Source organism: Argopecten irradians, chromosome 14 (assembly GCF_041381155.1).
Source record: "Argopecten irradians isolate NY chromosome 14, Ai_NY, whole genome shotgun sequence".
NCBI lineage: Eukaryota > Metazoa > Mollusca > Bivalvia > Pectinida > Pectinidae > Argopecten > Argopecten irradians.
Genome location: NC_091147.1, coordinates 24,217,213 through 24,242,418, shown reverse-complemented (window position 1 = coordinate 24,242,418; position 25,206 = coordinate 24,217,213). Strand labels below are relative to the sequence as shown.

The following is a 25,206-nucleotide window of genomic DNA, read 5'->3' as shown; positions in this document are numbered from 1 at the left end:
GCACACTAGATAGAGTATGATACACTATCATACCGATAATAATTCACAGAGATTAACTTTCGCGGATTTTAGTTGATCGCGAAAATCGTGAAAGTAAACCTCATGCAAATAAAAGTTGGTTAACAGTTATAGGAGGTGTAGCGGTTTCTAAATAAAAATGATGGTATCAACTGTAGCTGTAGTTTGTTCAATTTAGTACCTACTTACCGTGGTACCTTTTATTGTAATCTATTTTCTTAAAAAGCCCAAAACAGGCAGTGTCGGGTAGAGTCACTCAGAGAACAGGCGACTTTGAACCCCGCGTCAAGAGTGCAGATCAATGAATCTGTCTGAAATAAGGCCAAACCAGCTGAGAGAATGGGCGATATTCACTCTCTTAGCTCTCACTATTCTGAACATGCCCCGTTTACTTGAAATTTCTGAATTTCTTTTGTTAAGCATTTGAGTACCAAATCACCCTTTGTCTTTGGGTTTGTCATTTATCAGAAATTAGAAAATTAAATTTCACAACTTATAGAAGAAATTATATATACCTACAATTTATAAAACATCTGGTATAAAATACTTAGCAAAGATATTCCATAATATTTTCTCAAAGTTCGTAGACTATGACTTTTGTCAGATAACGTTTTCACAATTTTTCAAAATTCTGTAAATGGATCCAATGTGATTCAATTTATATCAATATCTTCCCTACCAGAATGAAATGAGAAGACGGAAAGCAGAAGAAGAAAAATGGAAAAACGTACCAGAATGGAAGAGAAAATTATTACTGGAAAAAGAAAGAACTAAAAGAGAAGAGGATGAAATGAAAACAAACGCAGTACGTAGCAATCTTTCAAAATAGAGCATGTTTGTTAAATGTGATAGAAATAATCCTATTTCGTAGCTGTTCATTTAATATCAATTTTTTTTAACAGTTTAAATAAATTAAAAAAGATGATTTTTTGTGTTCGTTACCTTGTAATTCAAATGTGCTTGATTTGTTTTACTTTGTTTCAGTAATTTAAATTTGCTTTTTAGAATTATTAAGTAGCCAATTATTCAATATGAAATGTGTCCAAACTTCAATACATCTTTAAACTTTTCTAATGTATATGCAGTAAACATGTTAGGATACTGGAAATTATTCGTGTATGAAAAAAAAAAAAATTTAATATACTATTCCTGGATTCGTTATTTAAACAACCATAGTGAGAAATGTACATACTAGTAAGAGACCTACAAATCTATGCAATTGATACAACAATTACAAATATTGTATTCCTTTTACCAACATTACATACAACTTGAAAGAATGAATAATGATTCCCTTAAAACGATGGTGTGGCTACATCCGATATTGTTGAAATCGTAGCACATCATTCATCAAATCATTTCTTTTGTTGCTTTTTTAATCATTTGTTTCATCCCATCATTTATTTTAACTCATTCACCCCTAAAAACTTATTTAGACCCTCCTAAATCAAAGACTAGACCAGTCCATTAATAAAATTTAGGGGTGAATGAGATTAAGTTAATACAATGTTTCCATTACTAACAAATTCTGTTGTTTGTTTCTCCCATCAGGCTATAAGGGTAAGCCTTTGTTGAGGAAGACAATATATTCCTCCTTTCATCACTCTGTCACTCTTTCTTCCTTTTTACTTGTGTCACTCATATACCTTCTCACTAGATATGAGTATTCACATAATAGTGGATATATTGTTGTTTGTTATGACTGCTTCCTGTTGAATTATCTGTATCTGTACTACAAATGTGCAATCTTGCAAAGCATGGTCACTATCACTCCATTACAAGCTTTCAAACAACTCTCCATGTTTGTAAAGCATGACTTTTACTGTTCATTATCATTCCATACAAGCTTTCCAATGACTCTCCATGTTTGTAAAGCATGACTTATACAGTTCATTATCATTCCATACAAGCTTTCCAACGACTCTCCATGTTTGTAAAGCATGACTTATACTGTTCATTTTCATTCCATACAAGCTCTCCAACGACTCTCCATGTTTGTAAAGCATGACTTATACTGTTCATTTTCATTCCATACAAGCTTTCCAACGACTCTCCATGTTTGTAAAGCATGACTTAATCTGTTCATTATCATTCAATACAAGCTTTCCAATGACTCTCCATGTTTGTAAAGCATGACTTCTACTGTTCATTGTCATTCAATACAAGCTTTCCAACGACTCTCCATGTTTGTAAAGCTGGACTTATACCGTTCATCTTCATTCCATACAAGCTTTCCAACGACTCTCCTTTTGAATCATTTCTTATTCTGTTCTAACTTGAAAAGTATGTTTTATGCTGTTCATCATCACATGATCAATACAAGCTTTTCAACCACTGTTTAAACATGAAAAGCAGGACTTTAATTGTTCATCGTCATTCGATACAAGCTTTCAAACTACTCTCCAAGTTTGTATAGCATTACTTGTACTGCATGTTCATCATCATTCAATTCAGGTTTTCTGATGATCTTATATTATTCCATTAACTTCAGTTTGACTTTTAAACTTGAAAAGAATGATTTGTACTTTTCATCATCATTCAATCCAGTTTTTTCAATGACTCTCCAGACTTGAAAGGCATGCAATATAATGTTGACCTCCAGTCAATATAAACTTGTATGTCTTCAACAAGTTCATTATCTTTCGATTTATTTCTGAATCCAACTGAGGACTCCTTGAATTGTTTATGCAGACATATATGGTAAATCTGTGTAAATTAAAGATATAAAAATATAATATATATGGCAATAAAAATAAAAGTATTTAGTTTGTTGTGTTAGTACTGCATGCATGTGCTATAAAACATTTTTGCAGTTTATTTTCAAAAGATTTATTGATTTTCCTGGAATGGAGTATTTGCAAAATGCATGGCATGTAAAATATGACAATAATTTTAGTGAGACTTCATTGAGATGCTCTCATCGCACTTTCCTGTTGTGTCTGTTTTCTGTCTGAGAAAATTACCATTGGAGATGCCTTAATTGTTCATTAAATTGCACTGAAGTTTTAAAAAGAACTTGGTATATCTGCCTAATATGTTTTGCAAAGCTAACATGATTTGTTATAAACTGAATGTTGTAAAACAAATGAACAAGATTTAATCCAACCACTAGTATGACAAAGAAAGCTTATTCAATGTTCAATATTTAACATTGATATGAAAAATTTAATTTATTTAAATGTTGTTTATTGTATAACTAATATTTTTTAATTGTATCTAACACAAGGTTTTGAATTGCATTACCTACGTAACAGTTTTGTTGATGATGATGGCGTAGCTTATTAATACGTAGAAACGTTTTGGCATGAACTAACATGGAGATGTGATTGTCTTATTTTGTAGGAACAAGAAGAGAGAAGAAGAAAAGTAAGCATGACATGTTTTACTAACTATCTATTCCTTTGTCCACGATTCTCCTTGTACTAAGTTCTTTACAGATTTTTCTACCAGATGGCTATCCTCCCGTTGGTATTTTCCTATTTGCATACTTCAGAGTTATCTGCTCTTGCAGGTAGGTATAATCTGTATCATCATGTGTTAGCAAGCGTAACGTCACACTTTTCAGTGAGTTTTGCCTGCAAACCATGACGTCATAATGGATACCTATCCACAAGGGAGCTAAATCTTTGGTATGCAAAGGTGGAATTTATTAGCATATTCTTCTAAACAGTCTTTCTGAAACTTTTGCGAGCCTTTGTTTTCAATATAGAGATGATACATGCAAGTAATTGAATTGTTGCAACAAAAAAGCAAGTGATTTATATGTATGTTACAATTCAATTACTTTTACCTGTATTTTCTTAACATAGTTTTAATGAAAACAAAATACTATTTTGGTGAACCTTTAATTCTTACAGACATTTGATACTCATGACAGAAGAAATTTCAGTAAAAATTAAAAAGAAACAAAATGAAAGCAAAAAACATGCAAACATTGCTTGTTACTTTTTCATATCTCAACAAGTTCTACTGCTCATATACTGGGACCCTGGCCATTTGTATTTTAATACATATATATAGACATAATAGTTTATAAGTTTCTGATTTTATTTTTATTTAAATTGTGTGATGTGTATGGTGATATACTTAATATTGTTCACATTTCTATTTTATCTCATGAAAAACTGAAAATATTGAGTTCACCTTAGTTTTATCTACTTGAAGGATTGTTTTAATTGTGTGATCTGTATTGGACAGCTATCCAATGGCCATTATATGTCTACTTGTTCACCCTTATCCATACCCCAGGCTATTCTTCCTTTCTTTGAGTATCTATTTTAGAAATCTCCCAACATCATCCAAACTTTCCTCTGAAATGAACTTGAATGAAGAAGATCACCTAAAAGTATTGAATAACTTGTTTACTCCTAGCCTTCTCAGAACGTGTTCCTTGATTTTCTTATAACCGATGACACTGTCCAATGAGTATGATTTGTTTAGATCCCACCTCAATTTCAACTGACCTATCTACCTAAGATGTTGACGCTGTCTTGGCCCAACTCCTATCACCTATTTTCCTAGTTCTGTCGTAGTAATATTCCACTTCATTCACATTTCATATTTTTTTCATTCAAATTAAGTCGATCATTCACAACTTTGTCAGAAATCCTTTTAAATCTTCTCCATCGTTTGTTAGGTTTCAGGTTTCTGTTAGGTTTCCGATATTGCCTTCACTGATCACGTTAGTGATTTAGTCAGCCATTTTGTTATATCACGACTACTTTAGAAATCTAAGATTTAGTACCTGTGATATCTATAGTATTTGCATGCATGTTTCTCACTTGTTCATCACCAGGAAAAAGAGAAAAAGAAGATACGTATTCTCACTGATGAGGAAATCTTGGAGCGAACTAATGCCAAGATCAGTCCAGAAAAACAAGCACCTTTCCCTCTGGTACTTCAAAAATATCTCCGTTTATATATATACTATAGTGGTCGAGATCTTAATAATCAGTAAACCTTCATACAAGTAATTTACAAAAGACAAGTGATACATATTTAAACAGAAAAAAATCTCATTTTGATAAAGAAGACTACAGGTGTATAGGTTGAAAATAAAGATTATAGATAAATGATTTGCTTATTTTGACACTTAAGTCACAATGATAATAAATAGAACAGATACTAGATCTAGACATTTCAAAAAAAAAAAAAAAAAAAAAACCATTTGAGATCACTGGTGGTGGTATTGAATTAGTTACGTTTATTTTATAAATGATTCTTATTTGCCTTTAGGTTAAGGAGGTGAAGCCAATTGTCGCATCACCCGAGAAGGAGGTCAAGGTCATTAAACCTATTTCACAAAACATCAACCTCGACCCTCCTCCTCCAAACACACCGGTATAGTCTACAAATATATATATCTGTATCACATATTATATACACCGTAACTATATTAATGTAAATATACAAATTATACTGCTTTAATGGTGGAGGGAATTCTGTATATAGTTCAATTTTAACATTGTTTCCAATATCAAAAATTCATCACTCTTGTAAGTAAATATTGAAAATTTGTATAATAATTTCTATGAGAAAATAGCACCATTCTCTTACAAATTAAGATACTACAAATGCATGTAAAGAAAACCAAGAAATTGAAAATGTTTGTTTAAATGTATGAAAAATTAATAAAATATAGATGCAAGAAATAAAACAACCAAGAACTTGAAAGTGTTTGCTTAAATACATGTATGAGCAAAATTAATAAGATATAAGAAATGAAAGGAAAGCTTTACTGCTTGACAAGAAAATTTAATATCCAAATTAAAGTTCTGTTAATTATATATATACATAAAAAGACAACAAAACCAGCATTAAAACAAAATCTTATATTACATAAAACAGTAATATGAAAAAGATTTGGAGGTCCCACTGAAAAACAAGAGTTCATTTTGATATTAGGGGGTAGTAATTACCTATGGACACATACATTTGTACACTGTATGGAGCTATCTAATACAAATAACTTGAAATTACAATAATCAAATTATCAATTTTCCCACAACATGAACAACAGGTTATAGGTATTATAGCTTTGTAAGTTGCTGTCAAATTTACTCTAATTTTAATGTATTAATTGTACAACTAAAGCATGTATGGCATTTGATTAGTAATTAACACGATAGTGATTAATGTTTCAAACAGCATGTAGCTGAACTAATGAAAACTTGAAGCTCTAAAAGCATGAAATTACATTATAAGTAGTTATATACAGCTACAGAGATGTATAAAGCTGAAGCAGAAAGAAGCATCTTTAAAACAGTAATGCTTAATGCTATGTCAGGAATGCTATTTCTTTAATAAGATACAACTGAATGAAATTATGTCTAGTGTTGTAAATAATTAAAATATCTGTTAACTTGAAATGTATTTAAGCGTCGAATATGATTAACTTATTTTAAGTACCTTATTGGTGTACCTCTGTAATCTAGGTAGCATGATACTGATTACAAAATCTTCTGTTATAAATCGTTCATGCTTCACCTGTTTTCCTCCTTTGTCATCAGGTAAAGGAGAAAAAGATGTCCCCTGTGACACCTGATGGAACTGTAAGACATCTCTCATTATAGCTCATCATCGTCCAATCATAACGCCATCAACCAACATATCTAACATATACCAGGCTTATACATCCCTGCATGTGCATGCTTCTTACATTTCTTCAAAGCTTTTCCTGGAATTTTTGTTAATTAAAGCTCAAAGAAAATAATTAGAAAAGTTTTAGGTTCTGTCAAAATATAATGTCTTAAAACCTGAAAGTGGAAAGCAATTTAGACATAAAATCTTCAGCTCATCTCTGTAAAATATTGCATCATATTTTTTTCAAACTCATTCACCCCTAAATTCAAATATAGATTCTTCCAGATCTTAAGCTAGAATAGTCCATTTTGAAATTTTAGGGGTGAATGAATCATGATTGGAATGGTTACAAAGAAGTCCTGATGCATATTGCAATTTTTGACAAAATATTCTGAAAGTAATTAAATGACTTCAAAATAAACCAAATTTGATTAAATATGATCGAAGCACTTTTACTGAAAAGGTATTTGATTACATTGTTTTAATTTACTAGTTTTTCTAGATCTTTATACATTGTACTTATTTCGAGATGACACAAATATTCCAGGTTCACTGCAAATTCTTATTGTTATACATGAAATACAATGTATACATATAAGTATATGTGTACATAATACTCTTCACATTTTTCTTCAATTTTTACTGCAAAATCAAGAAATCAATAAACATTATTTAATAACATGGGTTTTTTTCAGTTTCATTTTGATTTTCACTTGATACGCTTCTGCTTTTTATTTACGGGATATTATTTGGTTGATATACCTATGCCTATTGGATGGCATTCATATACACCCTTGCTATTTTATAAGAAGTGTGCTATTAATTTTATCTATATGTTGAGGAAAGTTAAAGTTCCTAAAGGTAGAGGGAAAGAGGTTGATTCTTACAATTAACAAGTTGACAACAACAATTCTATCTTTTCCATTCATTAAAACAGCTCGATATCAGTGAAACCAAAAATATTCAACCTATGACAAGCTTGAATGTCTTTGTGTGTGGAAGATTAGGCTAGTGATCCTGATCTATGCTTATGTCAGTAGTTTCTTCAGATAGATGATAAAGGTGTAGTTCTTTTGCTTTAGGTTTCATACGATATTGTTTGTGTGGGTAAGATCTGGTTATCATGATTGATGAGAATACTTGTCATACAAAATTCAATGAAGAAAGTTCTTTCTCAATAAATATCACAGGATCTTGTTTGTGTGTGTAAGACTTATCTAGCATTATTGACCGGTGCAATTAGTGCAAGTCGCAAGATACTTCATAAAAAATCTAATGTAGAGTCCATTTCCTTCTCTAATGAGCATCACAGGATCTTGTGTGCGTAGAAGATCTAGCTAGCAATCCTGGTATTTGTTAATGTAATCCGTTTCAGCTTCTTCAGGTTGACCGCTATTGAGTTCTGTTCTGTATAAGATAGCTTTCCCAATATGCTGTGATGCCATTTTGCCAACTTATGAATGTTGAATTTACCAACGACTGAGAAGTCTGGCAATAGAGTTGTTCACTTCAATTCATAAAGGATCTGACAACATCCCATTCAGGGTCACGTTCTTGTGACCTTTGTGTTCTTATCTGGCTACCGTAATTAAAACTTTAAAATTGACATTTCCTCACAGCATGTATATATGCCCAGAGCTTCCAAAATCCACTCTGTGTATTTATGTAGTCATTTTATCCAAGGAGTAGTATTCTCATTGGATGCAATGACTAAATACAAGCTCTGCAAACTATTTGGTTCTTGTCAAAGATTGTAGCGATTTGATTGGTCAATTTGAAAGGTCATCATTATAACATAACCTCTAATGGAATGTTGTCAGATCCTCCATGGAACAGAGTGTAAATAAGGATATGTATTTTGATCAGACTGGAAATCTGGACTCGGATCTGAAGTTAATTTGTTACTTTGAGCTTAAAACAGTCGCAGATTTATACGAAAACATCTCAAAAGTAGAAAATGTAGTCTGCTATCTATGAAATCTAAATAATTTTGATAACTTATCATTCTTAGTACACTTATACCATGTTATATAAAACATCTGGAGTCTGAGTATTCTTTGAAGATACTTAGTTATCTATTTGCGGGTATATTGATTGTGAATCACTGTCGATAACGTCATATAAAAAACGACTGCTGTTGCGCTTAATGACGTAACAATCGATACCTACCCGCAAGTAACTAATATGTAAAGACATATTAATCTCAGATACTGTGAACCAATTGTTTTTCGCTGACTATGAATTTTGAAGGCAATTAGAATATGTGAAAATAAATCTTCAATAAAAGATTAAACTGAAGTATGACAGAGTGTTTTACCTGAAAATGTTATTGGGTATGAAAACTAGGCGAAAACACTTTGGTTAACTTTATTTGAGGCTATAAGTGTAGTGTTGAGCACATTTTGGAGTTCAGTGACGATGTTACACTGAACCAGCTAGATTATTGGGGAATTAAAGTAACCAGGTATGGAACAGAATATTGATTTGTTTTCTTTTGTATTTGCAGCAAAGAGAGGACGAACAAAAAAGGAAAGAAGAAAAAAGACAACAAATAGCAGAAGAACGTATGATGGAGGAAGAAGATGCATCGGTACCAGCGTGGAAGCGAGAAATCATGAACAAACGAGGTGGTGCGCCTCGAAACTGGGGCGATGAGCGGGAGGAGGAAAATGAAGGCATCCAACAAGAACAATGAGCAATGTTATAATAATTATTCATATATGTAATAATATTGGAGCCAATCATCAGCCACTGTTACTGTGACAAGTCGTGTGTTTCAAGTATTGTTAGCATACTTAGGTGTGCAGAGTTACTGAGTCAGATTTTTAGGTAAGAAGCAGTATCAAACAATCCCATTGTTTAAAACAGTCTGACATTAGTATGAGACACTGGGACATCATGAATGTTACGGCCAGGCGTGTGCGACAGGAGCTATTGGGCTGTGGCTGACCCAAAAATTTATTAAGCCAAATATAGGTTTCTGAGAACAGAATCACTTGGTAATGCATTGTCAGTTTGATATCCAGGCAAATAAGCTTACATTACATTATATCATGTCAACCAGTTTTGCTTAGACTGCATTGATGTATGAAGTCATGCATTAAGCTAACCATACATCTGATATTCACAGTTTTGCTTCTATGGAATATAAGAGAGTAATTGGTCGTATCAGATTGTTCTCAGCTTAACAGATGTATAGACAGATAAGATCAAATATGAAAACCATGTATATTTTTTGTACATACCTGTATATCTTTTTTTCTTCCTCTTTCTGTGTAACCAGTTGGTCTGATCGATATTTTTCTCTTATTTATCAGTATGGGAATCTCCCAGAATCAACTAATGATTTGTCTATAAAACTTGTATGGTATCCATAGTAAAGTTTGATATTTGACTTAAGGAATGACATCCTTGTGAACAATACAGAATTGTTCTGTTGACATGCTACAGTATTTAGATGGAGACTTGATCACCTAAACTACCAGCAACAGTGGCTATAAATTAATTAGTCTATATATCAGATTTATTTTTGTAAAATGTAAGCAAGGCTTAATTACTTGTCCATGAAATTATATTGGATTATATATGTGTACAAGTTCCAAATATCAGGCAGTAGATCTGTTAAAGTAAAAGTCAGTATGATGTGATATTTGTACCTAAATTCACCTGAAAAACTGCAATTTTTCAACTAACAAATGAATTTTATGACAAAACCTAATGCATTTTGTTATTAAATGGAATAGATCCTACAGCGTATATATGCTTTACTCAATTCTGTAAATTAGATATATCCAAATTCTGATATTTTGCTACCAACTTAAGTTTAATACTACCAAATCCAGCTACGGTACTTTTGCTACTTTCTGCAATATCTAAATTTATAGGTATAGAATCATAATGCTGTTCCAACTTCTTGTTTTTAAAGAAATATATGTGTACTTTACATACACAGATTATATTACAGTATTCTATTGTGAGTATTCCATCTTTGCATATTATACAGTTAGCTCCCTTGTGGGTAGGTATCGATTGTTACGTCATTATTTTGTGAGCGCAATTCATGTCGTTTTATCCGAAAAGTATGACGTTACCCTCGCAAACACATGACATCACAATCAATACCTACCCCCAAGGGCAGATAACTCTGTAATTTGCAAATACGGAATATACAATTACAATTGTAAATACTCTGAAGAATATGCCATGTAATAAAAGAGAACCACTAATTGTTGTTATATAAATGAGAATGTCGACTAATTGATTTTATTATATGTATTAATGTTATGGACGCAATGCTTTTTTTTTTAAATTTGTGATATTTTCGCTTTAGTATTCTTTTCTTACGTAACGACCTATTGTTGCACAATATATAAATGATGTGAACTTGAACCATACGAAGGTTTCACAAAAAATCAAAACAAAAGTTTGTATGAAGTTAATTTATGAAGATCATGAATTTTTATAACTATTTATAAAGTGGTTTTAGGAACCATGAACTTGCATTTTTATAAGACATCTCTTCTACAATTCTACTTTTCTATTCTAATACTCAACATTTAGGATGACATATTTGTTCTATGGATAGTTTATTTATAAAAAAACAAATGTTAAATAATTGCAGCAATTTTACATTAGCATTTGTTGTGGTTTTTCTTAATGGAGCAGATCTGAGATAGACCCAAAAAGAAGGATTACTTCGCTTTCTATAGAGGCTAATTCAAAACAACTTTTTTTTCAGTCAGAGTTATCTGCCCTTGTGAACAGGTAATGATTATTACATCATTAATTTTCTCATGAGTGAAATAATCCAGGAATGAAAATGTAACAATCAGTGTCTTTTGAAAAGGGGAGATAACTCTGAATTGCGAAGACAAACTTCATATTTCATACACAATATCACAAGTTCCGTGAATCATGCATACATCATGATGTACATTTCATCCTGTATTGTAACTGCAGTCAGCCATCATCATTGTCATCATTATTTGTTTTATGAATGTATGTTGCTGGGTGCTAACTAACTAGCTAATATATGCGTGGCTTTTATAAAGTTTTTGTATCAAAGATTGGCTTTCTAAAAGATCGTTTTGTGTATGTGGCGTTTATCAAGACTTTTCTGAGAATGATGATTTTGTCTTATCTCTGCATTTCTAAGATCAATCAAAATGCTCATACTGAAATCTCCTTATTCTGAATATTCTTACTTTATGATATAAAATTTTGTCTGGTGAATCCATCTTGGTTATACAGTTGTATTTATGTTTAAGTATTTGACACTCAAATGTTTTGTGTAAATATGTCAAAGGGATTCTGGTAGATCGGAATGGTGAGACAATTACATTCTTTGAGTTTTGTCCCAGTTAAAAGAAACTGGAATAAAAACAACAGAAGATAGGATCATTTTCAATCTGATTAAAATACAGATCCCCATTATACACTACGTACGTTATAACGTAGAGTATATATAATGGGGATCTGTATTTTAATCAAATTGGATCATTTTTGGCCTCCAAAGTCTACTAATTCTAAGATGCTATTTTGTATTGAAGGAATGAAACAAAGGGAAGTAACTCTTATCATAGACTTTATCAGAAAGGTCATAAAATAATATAATTCATCTGACAGATTTGACCTGTATAATTATATCTGATATGGCATTTACTCCGTCAATAATCCAGACAATTACTCTAATATATTAATGAATCAAGGATTTCAATATTTTATATATAAGTTTTGAAATGATACGTCATATATTATAATAATCTGTAAAATATCTCTGTTTGTTGTCAACAAATGGTCAAATCAACGTTTCTAATAATTTTTAACCGTTTTGTGAACTTCTGTTAAAACTGAGACAATCTATGTGAGAGAGGACATGTGCAATATATATATTTCTCTTGTAATGAAATACAACGCCCTTGTAAAAGCAACGAGTGACAGCGGTAATCCTAATATTTACAAGGTACGGCGGTGTACCACGTGTATAGTATTGTGCAGCTTATTGTAGTATTACCCGATATTTTTATTGTCATTAATTAAGGATTTCCTTATTATTTACATGTTGTTGTATATTATCTGAGCTTTTTAAAGTTGTCACCACAAGCATGCAATGTTTGTTTCTCTTATTTATTCTTCTTTAGGAGTATATTTTGTTTCCAACCATTATTTAAATACTCACAACCACAAAATGTTGCTTGTTAATTAAGGTAATTAAGATTTCTGAATTATATCAATTTATAATAACATGTCGTAAAATTGATTATAGCTTAAATTTATTAACGTGTCAATGAAAGTCCTAAAATTGATTTAACTATACATACAACAAATGCTTTTATCACATGTGATTCTGATAAGATCTGAATTAGAATAGCCAGTACAGACATTATTTACTCAAGTTCTTGGTAGAAACTACCCAAAAACGAGGAAATTCAGAGTTTTATATTCTCCAATGATATAAGGTACTACATCAGCTTTACATCTGATTCTCTCTAGGTTACAAGGTACTTTAATTGTATCTACAATCACTTACTGATTGGCTTGGTACAGATTTATCCCTGTGAGTACTGGGACCTCATAAACCATACACTAGCATGCACAGGCTAGGCTTTACTACGAAATTGTTTTTCAGAATAGCTTCACAGACGTGCTAGCATTAACATCACAAGAAATTGTTAAGGAATTGATATCATTTTTGGTACAAGTGGCATATTATATGATTAATTTAAATGTAGGGAGAGAAATGCTTGTCACATGTAAAGTAGTCTTTATGGTGATTTTTCAAATATATACATGTTTTCAGGAGGATTTTGAACAAATTTATGGGCATAGGACATTGGCATTCCACCGACATTATACATACATACAAGTATTTATTATAAATTATGTACATTATGTATACATGAACAGCTGGTTGGCTTATGTTGAGTCCATGTGGCTGAGAAGCACACTATAGGTATATATTTGTGATGTCATTTGGAGTCCATTCCCAAATCCTTAAATCATTGCAACCAAAGATATGGTTATATCTACTTATATATATTTGTTTATACACATCTTTGAATAAACAGATAAGCATTACAAATAAGCACTCTGATTTCAATAAATCAGCCTATGTTATGTATTGTAACTTAGTTGTGTTTCCCATCACTTTTCAACTACTCAATAAACCAATGATTAACAAGTGTTCATGCAACTATGATGTACAAGTAAGCTAGAACTGTACAATTACTGATATTCATCTCTATATCAAGTACCAAGCCATACCTGTACAAGTACCAAGCATATTACAATACAACTATTGTACAAGTACGAAACAATTACAGTACAACTTCTCTACAAGTATCAAGCAATTGCTATTATTTTTCGTACTTTTACAATAGTTGTACTAATACCAAGTAACCAAGCGATTACAATACAACTATTGTACAAGTACCAAACGATTACAATACAATTATTGTACAAGTATCAAGCGATTGCTATACAATATTGTACAAGTACTAAGCCATTACTGTACAAGTACCAAGCGATTACAATACAATTATTGTACAAGTACCAAGCGATTACAATACAACTATTGCACAAGTACCAAGCAATTACAATACAACTTCTCTACAAGTACCAAGCAATTACAGTACAACTATGTAAGTACCAAGCAATAATGTCAACTATTGTACAAGTACCAAGCAATCACTATACAACTATTGTACAAGTACCAAGCAATTACAGTACAACTATGTAAGTACCAAGCAATAATGTCAACTATTGTACAAGTACCAAGTCAAAGCAATAATGTCAACTATTGTACAAGTACCAAACAATTTCAGTACAACGTACTATTGTACAAGTACCAAGCAATTACAGTACAACTATTGTGCAAGTACCAAGCAATTACAGTACAACTACTGTACAAGTACCAAGCAATTACAGTACAACTATTGTACAAGTACTGGTATCTAGGTCCCTAAATCTACTGGCATGTTAGATCTCTATTAGTATAGTACCTGTATAGCTGTTGATATAAATGAGAGATGATGTTTTCTCTGTGCAAGAATGCCCATGATGCATTTTCGTAAATAAACAAAATCCATTAGATTGTGTGCCTTGTGTTATTTTTGATGTTCTGTTTCTCTTAGTAGTCATCATCAAAGAGTTTGATACGGTATATTTTTTACAACAAAAACAAGAGAGATCCCGGTGACATCTGTCAAATAGATATCATTACTTCAACCGATTACATGGGTGAGATATATGTGGACGACATAATGTTTCAAAAGTGTCTCAGACATTCTACATATTTCACAACAATGCAGTATTATTTATCTATTATGGCCTAATTGAGAGGGCACTATTGCCTCATAGTATTGCCAAGGGATGGAATAGTGCCCAGGCCCAAAACGTTCAATTTCGCGCCACTTCAAAAGTGCCGCTTCCTTGCATTGGCACTATTGCAAATAGTACCCATGTGTGTAGCCAATCGGTATCCAGTATTTTGTCACATGATGCACTAAGAGAATATATGTATGTGGTTAAATCTGCAACCAAAATGGAGTCAAAGGGGCAATTCTGTTACATAACCACGAAGCAAAATATGACATAATTGTATTGTTCTACATTCCTTATGAAACATATACCAGTAAGAAATACTGACAACATGTATGCTGTACCCAAACCCGAGCCAAATTTAGTCAAGCACATTAAACAAATGCAATACATAACCACCGAGGAGTTGATGAAATTATTTAAGACAAGAACATACATCTAATAAGGTAAACACACTACTGTAAGAGAGATATATGTAGTTCTAGACAACCATTTTAATTTCTTTACTACACTGACAAGGGCCAGGGTTTGGCAGTATACATGTACAAGACATCCGACCACTATGTGTTATGGCGGACAGTAAGTGAGCTTGAACATTTCACATTCATTTCACTACAGTGGGCTTTTTTGGCATATCACAGTAAAACCATGGCCAACTAATCTATTTTCTATTAGAAATGTTTTGTTTCCGAAATATGTGCAAATTTTAATGTACTCTTAGACTGAATTGTCCCTTTAAAATGTCTTCATTAAAGTAAACTGATTTTAAGTTTCGATATCATGTGCTATAAGCAAAAATTATACTACATGGGGGTTGTCCTATACATATATATATTTCATATTTCAAATACGCTATAAGTCAAGGTCATGGATGCCTTATGAATTAAGAGCCCAAAGATCATAGCAAGCTACTGAGATCATTTATTTACCAGTATATACTTTAACAAAGGCCTTTATCTATACATCTTCGATATCAAGGGTCCCTCTGGATATCGAGGGTATAAGTCATTCCGAATTCGCATATTACAGAGTTAACTGCATTTGCGGGTAGGTATTGATTGTGACATCATGTGTTTACAAGCGTAACGTCATACGTTTCGGGGAAAACGATGTGATTTGCACTCACAAAATAATGACGTAACAATCGATACCTACCCGCAAGGGAGCTAACTCTGTAATATGCAAAGAAGGAATAAGGTTATTGAAAAGTTGTTCAAACATTATGGAAATATTGAAATTGGACTGACAGATGACATCACATCGGTAGTTCAGTTTTCCTTCTTGATCTTAATTTGACTCCACATTAAATTCATTAATCCACTCCAGGGACCATTATTTTGTAACCTCCAGTAAAGTTGAACTCTTCAAAGGTTTGACTAGCCAGCTGATCAAGATACTGTGGCCCTGACACCAGACTTAAGACATTATGACAGATAGATATCTAGGCCTACACATCTATCTGTCATAATGTCTTAAGTCTGGTGTCAAGGTCACAGTATCTTGGGCCAAGTTTTGACCTACTGCTAATTACTTTAAACAAGACAACAGGGATTTCCTTCATATTTTGTAGCTTTTATTTCTCAGTTTACAAAACTTGGATCCATTGCTGTAGAACAATTTCAATAAGGGTACGGTACAATATTAAGTTAATTCTGAAATTAATACAAAACAGAGAGCTAAGATATCACATTCATACCTTTCATATTCCACATGACTGACTTCTACTTTTCTAACAATAGAAGTGTAGACCAATTAATGTACACTACCTAAGTTTTGTGAGAGAGCTTGAACGCAAATATATTCAAATAGCTCGCAAATAATTGTAAATATGTATATATAGTCCAACCCATTTAATATGAACTTGGATAATACAAAATCCTGTTTTATTGAATGGAATTAAAATTCCCTGCAAACTGCATTCTATATCTGTTTTTATTACCTGTTTAGCAAATTCTATATCTGTTTTTATTACCTGTTTAGCACAAATCACTTAATATTACAAAAATCTGTGTAATACAAGACAATATTTGAGTAACAGTAACACTGAGTACATTTTGTCTTATGTTAAACCCACATAATGCTATTTGACAAAACCATGTATTAAAGTTGTGATAATTGATCACTGCTGTTTGTTGACACATATACTCAAACTATGCCTATATAGTGGATTATCTACACAAGTGGTGACCAATTTTCAATAAAACAATAGTATATCCCTGACTTAAGTCTCATATTGTTTCATTCTTTGTATTTGTTGTACAAATGCTAACTCACTTAGTATGAAACTTACATAATATAATATAATTTCAAGGGTCCCCAGGAATTTGTTATACTGTCAACCGACTTTTATTCCCAGCTGCTCAATTTCGCGAATTCAACTTCAAAACAAGTTCGCGGAGATTAACTTTTGTGGATCAGACCATCATTTTAGTTTTAGAACATAGATAGTTTATATTACTTCTGATCAAATATGATCAAATTAACAAAGTATTTTTAAACTATTCAGCCATACAAATGTTACGATAATAATTCGCGGAGATTAACTTACACGAATTTTAGTCAATCGTGAAATCCGCGAAAGTAAATTGCACGCGAATAAAAGTTGGATTACAGTACGTAACCAGGTTGGACTGTATATGAATATGTCAGAGATCATGTGTAAAAAATATTGATCGTGAATATATATATGCTAACATGTTGAAATTGACAAGGTAAATTAAAACACAAAATATTGTATACACCAAAATAAAGTGGTTTACAGTAATACGGAAATCATACTGAAAAGTGATCATACATTTTACAATATAGGTATACATACATTCTGCTTAACACACTTCAACCTGTAGTGGTTCAATTACAACACACATTTTCTCTCTTTACTTTACTGTATATATACACCATCTTGTATAAATTACCAGTATTTTAATATTATTTTTCATTTCACAGTTATCTGTCTTGCATCTGACACAAAGTAATAATGTTCCCGATCAATACAGATTCCCAAGGGCAGATAACTCTGTGTCACGAATAGACCCCATTAAACTTTGAAATGCCTGTGCACATACTTATAAATAGTTTACTTATGAAATAAATGCAACTTAACAAAGTATTTTTAAACTATTCAGCCATACAAATGTTACCATAATAATTCGCGGCGATTAACTTACACGAATTTTAGTCGATCGTGAAATACGCGAAAGTAAATCGCACAGGAATAAAAGTTGGATTACAGTACGTAACCAGGTTGGACTGTATATGAATGTCAGATCATGTGTAAAAAATATTGATCGTGAATATATATATGCTAACATGTTGAAATTGACAAGGTAAATTAAAACACAAAATATTGTATACACCAAAATAAAGTGGTTAACAGTAATACGGAAATCATACTGAAAAGTGATCATACATTTTACAATATAGGTATTCATACATTCTGCTTATATAATTAACACACTTCAACCTGTAGTGGTTCATTCAAATACATGTACAACATAAAAAATTACAACACACATTTTTCTCTCTTTACTTTACTGTATATATACACCATCTTGTAAATTACCACTACCAGTATTTTAATATTATTTTTCATTTCACAGTTATCTGTCTTGCATCTGACACAAAGTAATAATGTTCCGATCAATACAGATTCCCAAGGGCAGATAACTCTGTGTCACGAATAGGCCCCATTAAACTTTGAAATGCCTGTGCACATACTTATAAATGTACTGAAATAAATCTAAAATATGTTGGGGGAGGGGAGGGTTTATTGCTGATATATAACTACCTGGTAGTGGATTTTCAGTTCCCAGTAGATTGAACACAGGAGTAGTGATTACTCCATTAACGGTGACTTGAATGGAAAACTAATAACAAAGTCCATTTCAACACCATAAGGACTTAAAGCACTGTTTCAGGAATGCTTGCATAAATAATACAGTATTTTTACACAAAGTTATCATGTGTTACTTGTGAGAAGATTTTAAAATCCTGGGTAATCAGCACCAACAACTGCAACCTTCACAGAAAACACTTGCTACTCATCAGGACCAACCTGAAACTCACAGTCTAAACATACACACCGTCTCATTAAGGAAACTTTACAAGAACGATACACAGTCCACCATTTTCTCTTCAATCAGACGTTCTTCCTCTCTCCTCTGACGACACACACTGGTTAATGTCTGTGTTACACTTCTAGCCACAAGAGTTTGCATCTCTACGAGGAAATATGGCCTTTCCGCGATGGTTAAAACAGTAAAACGACTGTCTGTTGCTCACCATATCCCATGTTCTGCAAAAAGACATGCAGTATTTGTATTATCAGAAATTTCCCTGAGGTCCTAATGTAGATCTTAGAGACATAAATTTGCTTCACCACAATGAAAATAAGAGGTTTTAAGATACCAAAACGATGTGGGTAAATTACGCTTTACTGTCAATTACGTTGTACCTTTCAGTGACGTCACAAAATCATCTCAAAGTATAACATCACATTCACCATCAGATGAGACTTATTGATGGTGACTTAAATAATAGGACCAAACTAGGACCTTTCACAAAGCAAATCATAAATCAATATGCAAAATTAATCAAGAAACCACACACGGCAGTGAATAAGCTGTAACTGTTCTGTCTGGAAATCGGGCATGTAATAACTTATACTTATCTCTGAAAATTGTGGTATACAAATTTTTCATATTACAAAAATTAAGGGCTTTAATTTTGTGAAGTTTTCAAAGTCCTTTTAATAGTCAGAGTCATGTTAGGACATGCCAGGTTTAATTTGTGAAAGAAAATTAAACTGTAGCAACTTGGGGAGGGGTTGGGGTTACACTATACATTTATTTAAATTTTGCTTGCGTTGCTTGTTTGTATTTCCTGATTGTAAATACTGCTACTTACTTATTGTCTTGTTCAGAGCTTGCTCGTATTTCTCTGAAATTTCCTGATATGTGTACAACACCATAGCATGTAAGAAACAGCCCAACAAAGCACTGGATTATTATCTGTAAATAGAAGATTTTCTTAACCACTTATACAAATGTAGATAGATTATAATTAGATTACATGTGAATGATGATGACTGACTTAAAGTTGAGTTTAACATATGTCATTTCAAAAACAATTTTATAAAACTAATTCTGAATTATCATTATTTTTTTTATAGAAACAAGTTTTTGTTGATTGATTGATATGATTTTTTATCAACATCATTGTAGCCTTATAATTACAACTACTGTATTGACAAAAATCATTGTATTAACATTTGTATTAACATCTACAGTGCAATTTTAAATAAACAACTTATTTTGTAAGACAGCAACATTCTAAATTTCTCATACAGCATGTACTTACATCAATAGGAAGTTTGGTGAATTCTTGTTCTGTTAATCTTAAATATGATCTGTCTGGAAAAACAAAGAAATCAAGATGTTAACTATCCATTTACCACTTAAAGATATCCCTATATATATAGCTTTAGCCCAAAAGTCTGAAGGCCCGTTAGTCCTAATTATATATAAGACTTGTTATAGCTATATAGTCTGACAACAGACAATGTAACTGGAATTTATATACAAACATGCAGTGCTTGAAATGAAACAAACACTTATAACAGCTTTTGATACAAAAAACTGTAGTAAACTTGCTAAGTAATATTTATGTGATTCTTTAAATTTGACACTGAAAATATTAATACACAATGAAATGTAGTGAATTTCAAAAAGAGCATAATCTTGGTAAATGTAATTACATATTTGATATTAAAGAGGATAAAAATTTTAAATGTACACTGCAATCCTGCTTAACATTTTCCCTGACAAATATCATTATGCGAATAATTTCCATCATTTAAGGGGAGAAAAGGTCAAAGGATGTAGCCTGGGGTCATTAATTTCTATATTAGGTATGTTCCTTTGAAAAAATGTCAAGAATTTTCTGATTGATATATTACACCGGGGCTAATATATAGTACAAACGGGGCTACGCTATTTACGCTCGTGGAAACGCTTCTTTAACATAGAAAACTGTTGTCTGGGGGAGCGTATGTGCTAAATATTTGCTCGGTGTTCAATTCGCGGTCAAGAATTCAAACATGCAATTTGCCCATGGAACAATAAGAGTGTTTGGCCAATACGTAGAAGCAAAACTGATGTTTTATTGTATTATATTTTGTCCTGTATTTCGCACACAGTACGTCATATCATGGTTGAAAAGAAAATTGTCATTTTTGTTATATATTCAAATAGATATATATATTCTATATCTGAACCAGAGACGGTGTTAAAACTGGATTCAGTTCAATAAATTATTCCGGTTTGTGCGTTATTGTTCCGGTGTTGCTCTTCCCAGTAAACATATGTTAAACTAATGCAAATGCATAAAAGGAGTAATTAAACATTTTTATTATTTTTTTGAATAATAATAACACTTTGAAAATTAAAAACAGTTAAAATATCCACCAAGCGAAGATGAGCACAAGGAATCATGACATCACATCACGTCAACAAATGGCGCAAAATCTTATGATTCACATATGCGGCACTCCAGGCCTTGCATAGACGCAGAGAAGTCTGAATCTTTGAGTTCATTTCTTTGAGTTTATGCTAGACAATTATTATATCATATACTTCTATAGTTTAAAGTACGTCCTTTTATTTCTAAATTATGTCTTCTACATGAAATAGAAAATAAAATAAACAAGTAGAGCTTCGCTCTTGCCATGCCGTGCATGATTCATATAAGTCCTGTATTTGAGGGATAATTTTGTTACGCAAATGCAGGATTTGTTGAAATGAAAATGGATAAAGATGTACATGTAAGATGTTTTTTAAATTAAAAGTAAATATTTGCATTTTGAGAGGCAAACTTTGTTTCAATTCATTGGAAACAGGTAGCCCTAGTTCATATAACATTAATCATAGTGTGATTAACAAATGTTATAAATTCCAAAAATAGACAGTAAAATTGTTAATTTGGTCAGAAACATATATATTATTACTCCAACAATGTTAGAGGTACAGCACGACGAGACACTTTTGGAACATTAAGTCGTGTCTAACAAAATAATGTCCGATAAAAAAACGGCTGACCAGTCGACTCTCATGGTAGTAATATATCAGTATATGTTTCTGATTTGGTATCATTTTCAAGGTATACGATAGACCGAATGATTCTGTCTCTAAAATGATTTTTGTTTATTGATTCTAAAATGAACAAATCAGAGATACAAAATAATAAAAAGGTTCATTTTAAGAGACAGAATCATTCGGTCTAGGTATACGACACAAATTCATTGCTTGGATTAGGGTGTAAGGGGGATAACTTAGGTTTCAAAATAAATTTCTGATCGCCGATCGTGGATGACATCGATCATCCAAACAGAAGATTTACTTTAAAATGTGAACGACATCGATCTACAGAATTGGTAGGATTATCAAATGAACTGATACTTACGTTGTGCCGCTGAATAAGCAGCATGTACCATCGCAAGTAGCCCGATTATCACACACGTTTTGTGAAAATCCATCTTGTTACAAGTACCGGAAGTTAATCTTGAAAACTAATAAGTAAACAAGAGAACTAGAGAATCCGGAAAATATTCCGGAATAAATTTTTCAAAAATAACTATTAGTTGCAGAATCAAACTCATAACAAAGATGGCGGTGACAATTAAATCTTTAACTTAACAATTTAACAATTTACATGGCTGATATTTTGATACCTTATGTGTAACATACGCTGTACTGCCTGCACCCGATTTTAGCTGACATCTCATGATCAATATGCACATGTCCATGTAGCTGCAGCATAAACTATACTTATTGCTGTACGTGTAACAGTTATGCACTGTTATCGAGTTATGGAGACAGTATTATTCCTGATGTATTTCATGTATTTACAACTTTTCTTAATTTTCCTGATCTCTTCTTTTGATGGATTTTAAACAAATTTGGTATACACCGTTTCAGCTCATAAAACTGAGACAATTTGGGAGAGGGAACTGTTTTTCTCCCGCTTCAACCACACATAACCAAATGAATGTACTACGGGGTTATACATTAGGAAAGGCAAGTCACACTCAAAGGATTCAATCAATCACACTTTGTTTGTTTCCGAGAACCCCCGGACACAACAAAATTCAAAATCTCGCGCCTACGGCGCTCGCCAATTCAACAAATTGCATCGTCAAACTCATCTCAGCCATTCTAAATCGTAACTTTTTTCCCGGGGGAGAACCCAGGACCTCCAAACACCAAAATACCGTGTCTTCGGCGCTCGCAAATTCAACAAAATGCATCGTAAAACTCATCTTAGCCATTCTAAATCGTATTTTTATCCCCGGGGGAGACACCCGGACCCCACAAAAATCAAAATCTCGCGCCTACGGCGCTCTAAATTCAACAAATTGCATCGTCAAACTCATCTCAGTGATTCTAAATCGTAAATTTTTTCCCGGGGGAGAACCCAGGACCCCCAAACACCAAAATATCGTGTCTTCGGCACTCGCAAATTCAACAAAATGCACCCTAAAACTCATCTCTGCCATTCTAAATCGTAATTTTTTCCCGGAGGAGAACCTATGACCTTCCAAACAACAAAATATCGCGCCTTCGTCGCTCGCAAATTCTGGAAAATGCATCGTAAAACTCATCTTAGCCATTCTAAATCGTAAATTTTTTTTTCCCGGGGGAGACACCCGGACCCCCCAAAACATCAAAATCTCGCGCCTTCGGCGCGAGCAAATTAAACAAAAGGCATCGTAAAACTCATCTCTACCATTATAAATGGTACAATTTTTTTCCCGGGGGAGACCCCCGGACCCCCCAAACATCAAAAAACAAAAGCCGTAAAATCGACCCCCCAAACATCAAAAAGCCTTCGGCGCGAGCAAATTAAACAAAAGGCATCGTAAAACTCATCCCTACCATTATAAATGGTACAATTTTTTTCCCGGGGGAGACCCCCAGACCCTCCAAAACATCAAGAAGCCTTCGGCGCGAGCAAATTAACAAAAGGCATCGTAAAACTCATCTCTGCCATTATAAATGGTACAGTTTTTTTTCATACAGTTTTTTTTTCATGGGGGAGACCCCCGGATCCCCAAAACACCAAAATCTCGCGCCTTCGGCGCTCGAAAAATCATCAAATTCAGATGTTTATAACCCACAAGTAGGCTGTAATGAATTCCGTATACCAGTAGCAGTGTTGTAATGGCGACCGGGCAAAACTAATTTTAAGACCCAGTAGACAAGAAAAATCATTTAAAATCGAAAAGTGAATATATTTACACAATTCCGTGTTCTACAGCTAACATTCTCTGTTCATACCCATATAATATAACATTGTATATTTCACAATTATAATAAATATCCAAAACTGGAATTTTAAGTATCACTATGGTGGCATATTTCTGCCATGGAGTTGCCGACTTACGACTTAATGATGGCGACATAATTAAGGCATTAAGTCGACATCATATCGGAAGATGTCGACATAAACAGAAGAATATGTCGACTTACCACATGAACCTGCCCACATAATGATTCCAAGATAATTATGTAGAAAGTCGGTAACTCGCGCGATCGGCGATTAATCGTGTTTTTGCTCGGGTGTGACACCAACTTGTCTGAGTTATTGATGTCGACATCTAAACTAAAAGATGTCGACATTTGGTCTTGAAAGTGGAATTCAAAGGCCACCCTTTCATAGGGCACTGTGTATATGCAGCAAGGCACCATACAGCAGAGTTCGACGTTGATTTTGTTAATTCAGAAAAGTTTTTATTTATTTGATTTCAAAATTAAAAATTGTGATCCTGCACATCCCGGCCATGCAGCTGTAGCCTGCGTGTGCGTACACATTGTAGCTGTTAGTCCGAGCTGAGGAAGTTAGAGTGCAAAAGGACTCTGATTTGTACAACGAATTTCCATCCTCTTGGCCATAATCATTTATTAATATATATAACCGTGGGTTGAAAATTCGTTTAAAAGCTGTGTGTGAGCTTTGTGGATTAGCATTCGTACCAAGTCCATGTGGTACATACCGTACTATACTATATTACAATGATTTTTTCAAGATTTCATTTTTTTGCGAATCACGAAAAATACCAGTTACGTAATTTAAAAGCCAAAAAGGTCACAGTACAGATACACAATATATACATAAATATTTACATCCCTCGATACACTTAAATAAAGGCACAACGATTTTTTGTTACGGTCTTAATGGCCAGATTCAACCTTTGGGCTAAAAATCCTCCCGCGGGACGCGGTTTTAGCTCCA

General features: G+C 32.9%; 2 protein-coding genes across 3 annotated transcripts in view; one reads left to right on the top strand and one right to left on the bottom strand.

Moving 5' to 3' along the window:
- The window catches only part of LOC138307694 (unconventional myosin-XVI-like), a 134,205-nt gene extending 121,955 nt beyond the window's left edge, over nucleotides 1-12,250 (top strand). The window contains exons 37-42 of the mRNA XM_069248530.1: nucleotides 701-823; nucleotides 3,361-3,384; nucleotides 4,814-4,912; nucleotides 5,254-5,358; nucleotides 6,528-6,569; nucleotides 9,107-12,250. Coding sequence (XP_069104631.1) covers nucleotides 701-823; nucleotides 3,361-3,384; nucleotides 4,814-4,912; nucleotides 5,254-5,358; nucleotides 6,528-6,569; nucleotides 9,107-9,295 — 582 coding nt within the window. The 3' untranslated portion in view covers nucleotides 9,296-12,250. The remainder of the gene's footprint in view (nucleotides 1-700; nucleotides 824-3,360; nucleotides 3,385-4,813; nucleotides 4,913-5,253; nucleotides 5,359-6,527; nucleotides 6,570-9,106) is intronic.
- A 4,140-nt stretch (nucleotides 12,251-16,390) lies between these two features.
- Nucleotides 16,391-22,531, bottom strand: LOC138307693 (ER membrane protein complex subunit 5-like). Of its 2 annotated transcripts, XR_011206035.1 has the most exons (5): nucleotides 22,378-22,531; nucleotides 20,278-20,330; nucleotides 19,825-19,928; nucleotides 18,383-19,213; nucleotides 16,391-17,759 (listed from the first exon to the last, which is right to left on the bottom strand). XR_011206035.1 is itself a non-coding variant. In XM_069248529.1 (4 exons), the coding sequence occupies exons 1-4, from the start codon at nucleotides 22,448-22,450 to the stop codon at nucleotides 19,117-19,119; spliced, it is 327 nt and encodes a 108-aa protein (XP_069104630.1). In that variant the 5' UTR covers nucleotides 22,451-22,531; the 3' UTR covers nucleotides 18,011-19,116. The 2 variants fall into 2 exon arrangements, 1 of the variants encoding a protein (XP_069104630.1); XM_069248529.1 differs by lacking the exon at nucleotides 16,391-17,759 and having other exon boundaries at nucleotides 18,011-19,213.
- Nucleotides 22,532-25,206: the final 2,675 nt, after the last annotated feature.